The sequence below is a fragment of the Anabrus simplex genome, chromosome 2, assembly GCF_040414725.1.
Source record: "Anabrus simplex isolate iqAnaSimp1 chromosome 2, ASM4041472v1, whole genome shotgun sequence".
Lineage (NCBI taxonomy): Eukaryota > Metazoa > Arthropoda > Insecta > Orthoptera > Tettigoniidae > Anabrus > Anabrus simplex.
In genome coordinates, this window is record NC_090266.1 from 651,016,435 (window position 1) to 651,029,143 (window position 12,709).

At 40.7% G+C, this 12,709-nt stretch overlaps 1 protein-coding gene across 1 annotated transcript in view; it reads right to left on the reverse strand.

The window, feature by feature from the left end:
* Window positions 1-6,244, reverse strand: part of LOC136864313 (3-oxoacyl-[acyl-carrier-protein] synthase, mitochondrial) — a 29,926-nt gene extending 23,682 nt beyond the window's left edge. The window contains exons 1-2 of the mRNA XM_068225833.1: window positions 6,054-6,244; window positions 5,790-5,944 (exon numbers count right to left, since the gene is read on the reverse strand). Coding sequence (XP_068081934.1) covers window positions 5,790-5,795 — 6 coding nt within the window. The 5' untranslated portion in view covers window positions 5,796-5,944; window positions 6,054-6,244. The remainder of the gene's footprint in view (window positions 1-5,789; window positions 5,945-6,053) is intronic.
* Window positions 6,245-12,709: the final 6,465 nt, after the last annotated feature.

A 12,709-nucleotide genomic window follows, 5' to 3' on the forward strand; every position in this document is an offset into this window, starting at 1 on the left:
CACTTCACAGCATCAACTTTGAGGGCTGGAAGATGGAACATAAGTGTTTATATTCACTTCTCATGCATTTTCGTTAGATTTTACACATGCAGAGATATTTAATATTCATCTTCCGTTACTGTTTTCATTTTAGATTTGGCAAATAGCAAGAAGATTATATAGAAGTCACCCATTTTTTCAATATGTCATTAAGTTCTGAATCGGCAGTGTAATCTCATACATCGCCACAGAAAACATGTCAAGGTCCTTAAAGTCAAGTGCTTCCAGTCACATCACAACCGGCACACAACATGCCAGTATTTTATTTGAGCGATGTTTGTACATTGGTCATTTGATCTGAGACGAAGAAACCACTTGAACATTCTGCACCTTATAATCAGCAATTCAACACCCACTAAAGTGGACATTTTTTATTGCAAAATCAACGTGTAGTTTTATTATGTTTTTTAATTCGTTCTTTCAATATGCATCTTTGTAATGACACTTCTTTAAAGGGCACAGCTTGATTTTGACAGTCCGACTCGTTGGCTGAATGGTCAGCACACTGGCCTTTCGTTCCGAGGTTCGATTCCCAGGTCGAGGATTTTAATCGCTTCTGATTAATTCTTCTGGCACGGGGACTGGGTGTTTGTGTCTGTCCCAACACTCTCCTCTTCATATTCAGACAACATACCACACTACTAATCACCACAGAAACATGCAATAGTGATTACATCCCTCCAGATAAGGTTGGTGTTAGGAATGGCATCCGGCCGTAAAACAGGGCCAAATCCGCGCGCGCGCGCGTGTGTGACACAGTTCACACTCGCGACCCCATTGGTGTGGAAAAAGCGGTAGGAAAAGGAGAAGATGATGATGAAGATGATGCTTGTTGTTTAAAGGGGCTTACATCTACGTCATCGGCCCCTAATGGTAGGAAATGAGACGAAATGAAATGGCAAATTAAAAGTCCAAAATCCTCCACTGACCAGAATACAAAACGTGAAGATGAAGAATGAATTGATGGATGGATATGAATTTAAAACAATCAGTGGAACCAACCCACAGTGCCTCACATTTACAGAAGCTGGCGTAAACAATAGTATTACTGACCAAGGGACTGCTTGTATAGCACAATACTAATAATAATGTTATATGCTTTACGTCCCACTAACTACTTTTACGGTTTTCGGAGATGCCGAGGTGCCGGAATTTAGTCCTGCAGGAGATCTTTTATGTGCCAGTAAATCTACCGACACGAGGCTGACGTATTTGAGCACCTTCACATACCACCGGACTGAGCCAGGATTGAACCTGCCAAGTTGGGGTCAGAAGGCTTGCGCCTCAACCGTCTGAGCTACTTAGCCCGGTGTATAGCACAACACAGAATCGATGAGGCTTGTAGTCGAAAGGGGTCCAAACTCCAAGTCATCGGCCCCTCATAATGGTACTTATTGCTAGGAAAGTAGAACCCTGGTATTTGTCATGTTGCGGTACTAATTAAAAGTAGCGTAGACTCATGGTATTCCACACATTATGGTACTACTCACAGGTAATGAAATTCGCATATGTAATACAGACTGATGGTGTTTCGCACATTGCGGCGCCATTTACAGGTAACGCAAACCTATCGTGTTCACCACTTAAGTGTACTAACCACAGGGACTCGTGCTATCCCATGGTGTTCCTCATATAGTGGGAACTAATCATAGGCAAACCAGAACCATGGTGTCGCTCATAGTGCTACTAATCACAGATACAGTCAAAGCTGGCAATGCACTGTGCTGCTACTAATCACAAACCTAGTTTGTACCTAACAGAGTGGTACTACGCACAAGTAAAACCGACCCATGGTGTTCCCTGCGTGGTGATACTAATTACAAGTAGTCTCATGGTTCTAATTCGATCATCCTTTGGTTGCCCCTTTTAGTCGCCTATTACGACAGGCAGGGGATACCGTGGGCGTATTCTTCGTCTGTGACCCCCACCAACAGGGGGTTGCGTGTTCTGCGAAAGGTATTTCATTTCCCTCCAGTCTGCCGGCAAGCCAGTTAGGACCCCACTATCCATCACCTGGGACGCGCCACCCTGCTATGCCAGCGTAGTAGGTTCGTGGAGGAAAAGAAGAAGATAGCTTAATTTTGACAGCAGCTGAAGATGGCCAAATATGACAGGCCGAAACATGTCCTGATGTTTTGAAGTAACTGTTACTACAACAAGGGTATTGAATAGCTGGACCCATTAATCAACTTCTTTCATAAGAATTGAATTTATGTATAACTAGCTGATGTACCCATGATTCACTACGGAATTCTCAAAGACTATCTCTGTGGTTTTCCCAGCTGAAGTCAACATAGATCATTACAATGACGTCAGTAGGTATGTAGCGATTAAAAGCAATGTTATCATATAAAATACTCTATCTCACTTTTAACGAACAGTACTACGCTGCCGATCCAACAATCCAAAGTTCAAGTCCTAGAATGACCAGGAAGCAGACAGGAGCGAACACTCCTGTCATTATTCTGTTAAATGTGCACACTGCTCATTCTATCAGTGCCTCAGAGTAGGGATTGAGTAGCTGGAATGCTATGATGAACCAGTGTGTTTTGTACCAGTAGTATCAGAAAATTTATGAACCAGAGGAAAAGAATGGCAGGCTAAAAAAGATAGATTTTTTGGTACTGGCTTTATGTCGCGCCGACACAGATAGGTCTTATGACGACGAAAAGATAGATCTAACTCCCCAGCTATTTCCAGCAATATTCAGGCAGGCTGTTATATTCGGTACGCAGCAATAATTTTATCTACCGGAGATGAGTGGCAACAGGAGACATAAAGAACATCACAACAAACAACAGTCACTGTAATGTTATTGTTGATCAATTTTATGAGCTTTCTATACTGTAGGCCTTCACATTTGGTTTTCTTCCGACTCTGTGATATTAGGAAAATGAAAATCCACAGCCTGTTTCCAGTCATTTGACCGGGTCAGGAATGGAATGAATGAAGCCCCCATCTAGCAGCAAGGATAGGAATTATGCCGGCTGACGAAGCCTGTCGCACTCCTTTGGGGCAATGATTAACGAATGACAGATGAAATGAAATGATGTTGGAGAGTGTTGCTGGAATAAAATATGACAGGGAAAACCGGAGTAGCCGGAGAAAAACCTGTCCCGCCTCCGCTTTGTCCAGCACAAATCTCCCATGGAGTGACCGGGATTTGAACCACGGAACCCAGCGATGAGAGGCCGGCGCGCTGTCGCCTGAGCCACGGAGGCAGTGATATTAGGAAATCTTATAAAATTATTTATAGTGTAGACTGTAGTTACTTTGCATACCGATTTTCATTAAAATATGTTTACCCATTTTTAGTGACCCAGCGCTGATATGGACTACGCAACAAAAATCGAAATTCATGAATATCTCTGTTATCATAGCTGGTACGGTAAAAATGTATAAGACATCATAAGATCATGTGATCAGAAATTTAATACTATATAACTTTAGTTATGTAGAATTTATCGTTAGGTTCACTAATAACAAATATTTGAGAATTACATTTTAGGCCTTCCCCTAAACTACCATTTCACTCAGCATGAATAAAATTATTTATGGCCTGGATTGTAGCGACTTATTCCCCACATCTATATAACCATTTTCAACACAGAAATACAATTATTTTAAAATTCTGAGCAATGTACAGACAAAACTCTCATTTTATACATATAGGTATGTCAATACGAAACCAACATGAAATTTGTAAGTTGTAAACTTACGTAGGTCCAGCTGATGACCAAAATGAAAAATATTTTCAAATTAATGATTGAGCTCCAGCATTAGCTTAAATGTGCATCACTTTAACATTACAATTGGTATTTGTTTTCCAATAGAGCCTAAGTGTTCACTTTTGACATGCATTAGGTATTTTTGTAAAAGTTCCATTTTAATGTGACAAATAACCATACAAAATACTCTGAATTTACCTTTTTGCATCAAAGAAGCAAACACAGATATTTTGGGGTAGACATGAGAACAGCGCAAGCTTTACTTTGCTTTTCCTTGCTTACTAGGCAACCAGCAATACAGAAGACAGTTATTCATCCCCACATTCTGGAGCTAGGATAAGGAGCTTACATGAACCGGTTCACCCCACTACCTGTACTGCATGTATCTTAGGCTCACGAAATGGTACTTCCCAGTAGCATGTGTAGCAAAGAAAATTCTCAGTATTCCAGCCACAAGCGTAGCCTGGGAAAGCGCATTTAGTATAGCAGGAATTCTACTCAATGAGAGATGCTGAAGGCTGCACGCTGATAATGTGAATAATACGGTTTTCCTTCACAGCAAACCTTTCTGTTCCTTAGGAATTGACAATGTGGTTCTTGCATTGATATTTACAGTCTCAAGCTTAAAATATTTATAGTTATAGACACAGATAGATAAGTACTGTCTTTATTGGTGGCGAAGTTAAGGCCCTAGGTCCCTTCTTACCTACATTGTACCTGTGCTGAATATAGTCAACTATCTGACCAACTGTATGGAAGGAATGCTCTTCTCTCACACTTTTTTCCCATTTCTTTTTAGTGTGGGTGATAGGCTAAACAGTTATCTTGATGTCATTTTTGCTATATCCATTAGCTTGTTAAGCTCAACTTCACCCTCATACATACACTAGCCTATATGGTTGTTCACTCAAACAATGCAGTCATCATCTGTTCAGTTTAGGTTAATGGTTGCAGCCGTTGCCAAGAAAGTGGTCAGTGTGTGTTGGTTTCCTCTACATTGCGTGGGCTTCCCCCCTGACAAACATGTCCAGGATTGGCAATTGTTCTCCACTTCCCTCTCCATTGTGATCTGGACTTTTGGGCAGGAACTAGCAATTTGGTTACAGGGTAGTCTACAGGTATGTCTTGCAGCTGCAAAGTTGCAATTGGTAAACGGTGGGTTCAGGCCCAACGAGTAGCATCTCTTAAGGTAAATCTCCAGGATTTCTCACTTTCATATTAGCAAATACCACGGCTATACTTTAAATAAAATCTTGGCCATTATTTTCTTCATCCTAATATCATCAAAATCCTGTAAATATGACATTAAATGTACGATACTACCAAGATGCTACCGAAATTTGTGCAACATTTCTTCACTGTCAAGTCATAAAACAAAAATGCCACCCTCACGACGATACTATTGCTGGACTGGCATTGTACACCACAAAAGTTTGTTTATAACCTTTGCAATCCTGCTAAAAGTATGTGACTAATAAGCAATGGCTGAAGGAAGCCATTATATAGACTTTAAGAATGTCATCTAGACGAGAAGTCATAACTTCAAGAAGCACGCTGGTACAGCAGATGAACAAAATGCTCCGAGCTCTTGGTGACCAAAGTGCTCCCGAAGTAGTGTAGCCAGGTGCTTGTGAATATCGTAGGTTAGAGCACTGATTCTACTAACAATAGGGTATAACAGTATGTCAGGTTTGTGAATCTTATGGATATCGTAAAGGAATCATGGAAGTGCCTCCATCTGAGCTAATCATTGGACTGTGGCTTGTCCACAATCAGAAGCAAATGTGAAAATTCTCTAAATAACTTAATCATGTCTATTTTCAGGCAGACAATCACTGCAGTAAACACATTTGATTCCAAGATATTTCTTATTGAATACATTTATCCTAAATTTAACCTTGCGGGCACCCCTTACATACCACAGAAATAAACAAGACTTTTCCAGGGATATAAGGTACACAAAGACTAGAGGACATGGCACTGTAAACGAGGTTCAAGATAAACTATGGTATTGGTACTAACCGACATTACGCGAGGTAGAGCAATATCACCACTGCCAAGCGAAATTTAACTGATTCTGTTACAATGCACATAAAGGTCACAACATATCCCACACGTTGAGGAAATGAAAATGCACTCAAGTTCTCCGAAGTTAGACCAAACAACTTCTACTACAGCTGGAAACAAAAATTCATTGCCTTATAAACAATTTTAAAAAAAACAATAAATCTCTCTATGCTTATTTTCATAACAATATCTTCCGTTACTTGCAGGAAAGAGATTTACCTTCAAACTCTTGCTGCCTTATAAGTTTCTAACCATTTAAAAGTTTAAATTCTTATTACAAACAACAATCAAAAAGAATACTAGATAAAATGATCGGAAAAATACACAATATTCGTAGGTTACTTCCAGTCTGCTCCAATGAAATGTCAAAAGTCACTTTTCTTCTTCTTCTTGATATTTGGTTGGGCTCTGTATTTTGTTGTTGTTGTTGTCGGAGAGGTTATGGGCTCTATTATTTCACCCAGCCACTACACTTATTATTGTGATATTACACTTATAATGCGAAATCACACGCAATTAGTCCACTACGAAGATCACACTCAATGAATTTCACTACGAAGGTCTCAAGAACAGTTGAGCATCGGGTCTATGTACACACCTTAAGTAACGCGAAACATAACAATGGAAGTGCGTAGAAGCAAAAAACAGTGGAAGCAGGAGTATGTAACGGTGCGAACAATAAACAGACAGTAATTTACAAATGAAGATGAGAGTCATCCAAATATTGATTGATAGCATGTATTAGAGCAGGAGACATATCGGTAAGCAAGCAGGAGACATTGGTGGGGAGAGCTTTCTGAAGACTGAGAAGACGAGAAATAAAAGCCGAACGAAAAGAATCATACACAGGGCATTGGAATAATAAATGATTTACATCAGCACTCAGAGTACCACATATACAAGAGGAGTGGGGGGAGAGGTTAAAACGATGTTTATACAGAGGAGTAAGAGCATGGTTAAAGCGAAGACGAATAATGTTGGTAATGTGACGGCGAGAATAGTTACCCTTCAAATACCAAGGATAGGGAGGAATACAAGGCTGAATATTGTAATAATAGCGACCTTTATAAGAAGCTGATCTAGTCCAATCTTCTTGCCACTGACCATAAGCATAATGTTTAAGAACTGGATAAAAATCGGGTAGAGGAACTGCAAGGTTAAGTAGGGATTTGCCATCACGAACAGCTCGCTTCGCGAATAAATCCGCCTGTTCATTCCCATAGATACCTATATGACTAGGGACCCAGACAAAAGTGAGAACCACCCCAGATTGATGCAAAGTATAAATGAGACTTTTAACATGATACAAATACCAGTTAAAAGAAAGATGAGATGACTTGAGCGACTGAACTGCACTGAGGGAATCCGTATAAATAGCTGCGTTAGATATAGAATGATGCTTAATATACATAAGAGCTTGACGAATAGCAAAAATTTCCGCAGTGTAGATAGAAAAGTCACTGGGTAAACGATAGAGTTCAGCAACATTGGTATTGACAATATAGAACGCTGCTCCAACGCCAGAAGAGTTTTTTGAGCCGTCTGTATATATATGGACGCCAGAATCACTTAGAGCAAAACGTAGCTTCTTAAAAGGTGGGCCAGTCAACGAAGAACCAGGAATAGAAGAAGAAAAAGAAGATGTAGGGGAAATAATGATAGAAGGGACAAAAAATAAACAATCAAAATTTACTGAATAAACGGGGGAAGAAGCAGTGCGTAAGATAGTGTTTTTATAGGAAAGAAGAAATTGATATGCATACAACAAAGCAGGCATCTTACGACGGCGGGCCTGTGAAAGAAGAGAATATTCATCTAATAACTGCAATTTAGGAAGCAATGGGTGTTGAGCCAGAGCAAATCTTTTAAGTAGATATTTAGATGTTATCATTTTACGGCGAATGGGAAGAGGGAATTCACCGGTCTCGACAAGGAGAGCATTAGTAGGGGTAGACAACAATGCTCCAACACAAGTTCTCAGGGCTTTAAATTGTAAAGTATTTAAGTGGTTAAGAACAGAATCCGACGCAGTATCTATAACATGCGCACAGTAGTCGAGTCTAGAGCGAATAGTAGCGGAATATAACAACTGAGCTGTGCCAGGGTCAGCACCCCATGCTCGTCTAGTTACCACTTGGAGAATTTTAATATACATATCAGAAGAATTACGTAACTGAGTAATATGATGTTTCCAAGATAACGAGCGATCTAGCATAACACCAAGGTATTTATGGGAGGAACAAAAAGGAATGACATGAGAATCGAAAACAAGTGGCTCAGAGTTAAACCTACGCTTAGAGGTAAAAAACATTGCACAGCATTTGGAGGTAGAAAGTTGAAGACCATGGAAAGTAAGCCATGTAATGACTTGCTCCATTAGCTGATATATATGGTGACGACACACATCGACATTACTATGAGAGTAATAAAGAACTATATCATCAGCATAAAAAAGAATGCGAGCTTTTTGGGTGACCAATTGTTCAAGATTACTCATATACAGGGCGAAAAGCAGACCACTTAAAATGTCTCCCTGAGGAACTCCGACAGATGACAGACGACAAGGAAGAGAAGAATAAGCGGATTTAAGTAAAAGTTTCCGATACGTAAACAAATTACGCAAGATGTGGAGAAAATGAGCAGGAAAACCTTTCTGTGCAAGATTAGTCCAGAGAAGATGCAGTGGTATGGAGTCAAAAGCTCCTCGTATGTCCAAAAAAATAGCAATAAGACAATCCTTACGAATTTGCGCTAATAAAATATCGATAAGTAAAATATTAATAGCATCTTGAGCACAACGACCTTTAAAGTAGGCGAATTGATATTTGGGAACCAAATTATAATATTCAAGAGACCACAGGAGTCGTTGAAGGAGAATTTTTAAAAACGTCTTGCGGATACACGAACCAAGGACAATCCCTCGAAAGCCAGTAGCGTCGGTTTGAAGTTGACCAGGTTTGGGGATAGGTACTAAAAAAAAATCATTCCAAGAGGTAGGAACAGAAGTAGTGAGAAGTATATTGTTATAGAGAGCTAATAAAGCTTGTTTAGCACGGAGAGGGAGAATCCGGAGCATATCGTATGATATATAATCAGGGCCCGGAGACGAACTCTTTGCATTACACAAGGTGGCCTCAAGTTCAGAAAGGTGTATAGGTTGAAGTAATACAGAAAAGCGGGAAGAGCATGGAGACAGGGGGATAGTAAAATCAGGCACGACATAATCAGGAGTGAGGGAGTTGAGAAAGATAGATAGAATCTGTGGAGGGGTGACAGAGGGTGGAATGTATTGAGAAGCTCGGGTAAGGGAACGAATTGCACTCCATAAGTGAGAAGACGAAGTATGAGCGTTTAGGGAAGAAATAAAGGATCGCCATGCAGCACGGCGTTTAGAAAGAAAAATTCGTCTAGTATAAGCAATATGCTGTTTAAGACGGAAATAATGGTGGGGGGCTAATGTTTTCCTATATATCCGGAATAAACGGCGTCGTTTAAGAACCAGATTATGGCACTCTGAGTCCCACCATCGTATAAAGGAAGAGGGGCGAGCAGAGTGGGAAGAAATAGGTTTATAGGGATGATAAAGATCGAGATAATCTTGTATAAATTGAAAGAGAGTAGAAAAGGGCAAAATATTATCCGAAATAAGCTCAATACGATGGGTAACATAAGTAATAAAAGAGACTCTATCAAAGTGACGGAGGGAGCGAACATTACTGGTACATGTAAGAGCAGAAGAAGAACTAGGAAACCTACCAAGACCATACGTAAGAATAATAGGGAAATGGTCGCTAGAATGTGTATCAGTAAGACGGTGCCAAGTTACAATTGAAGCCATTGCAGGACGACATAATGATAAATCCACAGCACTGGGAGGAGAGCCGGGGGGAGTGAGGCGCGTGGGAGAACCATCGTTTAAAATGACAAAGTCATGCGATTGGGAGGCAGTGAGGAAATAAGAACCCAGAGAAGTATCACTACTGCTTCCCCACATAGAATGATGAAGATTAAAGTCCCCTAAGAGGAGAAGCTCGTTATGAGAAGAAAATTGCTGCAAGAATCGACACCATTGAATGTGAGAAATAGAAAGATCTGGTGGGCAATAAAGGTTAATAATGGAAAGGCGATTATATGAGATACCAAGAACAAATGTATGGGGTATACAATACGAGATATCAAGACGTTGATAGGATAAACTATGGTGAATAAATAAAGCAACACCACCGTAACCAACACCATCACAGCGTTCAACATTAAAGCCATTTAAATAAAAATCAGAGGATGGGGAAAACCAAGTCTCCTGTAATGCTATAATGAATGGGGAAATTTCATTTATCAAAAATTGTAACTCATACCGTTTAGAAGGAATACTCCTAGCATTCCACTGCAGGATACGTAGCATCTAAAGAGAACATAGTGTGCACACAGTCACGAAGCTTATAAAGTGTATGTGCGACATGTGGCTGGTCCCCTAATAATTGAATAAGTTGCAGAAATAGTTGATGAATACCACTTTGGAGATACGCCTTTTGGCGTAGTACAGGGGAACTAGATGATTGAGAAGGAGCTGAAGGTAAACACTGAGAATTACGGGACGTAGACGGAATCGGGGACGGGGAGGATGAAGATGAAGTGGATGGAAGGACCGAGGTATGTGAAGACACTGGAGGGGGTCGGATGAGATTAAGATACCCAGACTTATCAAAACCAGGTGTTGGAATGGGACGGGGCTCATTCATAACCACCTGAGTAAATTTACGTTTCCTCGGGGTTTCCACAGGTGAAGTGGAACTAGTAGAAGGAAGAGGTGGAAAAAGATGGGTATTATTGGACGTGTCAAATTGGGTCGAGGGTATTCTAGCAGACGCCTCGGAAAAGGATAGATTTTCTGTACACATAAGCTTTTTAAGGGCAGTTTGCTGTTGATGAGTAGGGCAGTTTGATGAGCCAGTATAATGTGCCTGATGACAGTGAACACAGCGGCGAATATTTTCCTGACACTCTGATGTAAGGTGATGTAACGCACAATGCCCACATCGGGGTGACTTAGCTTGACAGTTTTTAATCGTGTGTCCATATCGCTGACATTTTGAACAGATAATCGGGGAAAAAATGAAAGGGGAAACTTCTAAATGCACTTGAAACAAAGAGACATATTGAGGAAGAGTTTGAGAGCGAAAAACAATCTTAACTGTGCCAGTTGGAACGTAGGTCACTCCACTGGGCTCCACAACCTTACGGTTAAGCCGCTTGACCGATTTGACCCGAACATCAGATTTAAGGTATTTAAGAATGTCAGAATCAGAAACATTCTTTTCCACACCGCGTATAAGTCCAACACGAAAGATATTGGAACTGGGAATATATGCTTTCAATGAGTGAGTTGCAAGTATTGAATGACGTAGAAAGGAATTAGCTTGGATCGCGGAACTAAATTCCACCAGTAATCTATTGCGTCCTTTGGGCGTTATACCTTTCACAAAAATGTCATTATCGTAAAACAAGCGCCCAAGCGCCATAGGATGTAGCCCACCAATATTTTTCGACTTAACTTAGTTGATTCAACAAATACAATAAATGGACCAAAATGAGCCTGTTGATAAACCTCCAACTCTTCAGGAGGTGGGGGAGGTGGAGGAGGCGGCTGAGCGGCATTAGACTGTTGAGGTTGTAAAGGCTGCTGTAATGAATTCATATTTGAAGTGATATTAATCAAATCGGTTTGCATCGGCACAGTTTCTTCACGACCAACATTGGCATTAGATGAGGGATCCGGTGCCTCATCTCCTCCACTATCAGTATCCATCACCAAAGCGTACACAGACACACACTCGCCAAACAGTCACACACTACTTGTCACCGCAGGCAAACACCAGACTGCAACCAAAGAACGATCCGCACCGTACGAGACACACGAACGGACTGGGCTCTGTATTTAACTAACACCCCGTTCCAATACTTTGTAAATGAAACACTGTCGAACACTCAGAAATACTATAAATTGACGCCTCGATATCAATAAGCCTTTTTTAACGGACGTAGTACTGTACATATGATGCATTTAATAGTTCTTTTCTTCTTCTTCTTGGTTAGTTATTGGACATCGTCGTAAGATGCTACGTCCAGTCACTAAGACGCTACGTCCAGTCACTTGTTTGCGGGTTAATTAATGTCTGGAAGAGGTGCCAACAGTGGAAGAAAGTAATACACTACGAAAGAGGAGGGAGAGCTATGTAAAGAAGCGAATTGCAACGGGTAATGATGAAACTTGGGAAAATACCAATGATATATAGGCTAAACGATCAGGGAAGAACACAAAAACACTGGGACACAGGGTTCTAATTCTTCACGTCTGTGTGGTCTGTCACGACGTCTTACTACAAACAAACAAGACCGGACCACATATAAGGGTGAGTATGTGCAAGTCCGTACCTAGAGGAAAGGAAAAGGTTACAACTGGATGTTACATACAACGAAAAAAGTGATGAGTAAGTCGACAACGTGAAAAGTCAGTTAGGACACTAAACACGAAACGTTTAACGGCAGTTGGTAACCCTCATGAAAAAGCTTACCTATACATTCGCGACGGTGATGTTCATATGTCTGATAGTGAAAAAAGATGGGAGTTACATTACTGACTGCTCGGCCACATGGACAGAAGGTACTGTCAAGAAGAGTAAGGCAAGAGAGATGTGTAAGCTTACCGAAACGATTTAGGCGGAGGCGGATGTGTGGAGAGTGCTCCTACAATTCTATTACAATAGCCGTATGTTTTACTTGGAAGGAGTGGAGTGTTCCAATAAAAGAAGAGCCTCTTCCTGGAATGACTTTAACAAATGCTTCAAGCGGACATTTTGTCCCACGTCTGCTATTAA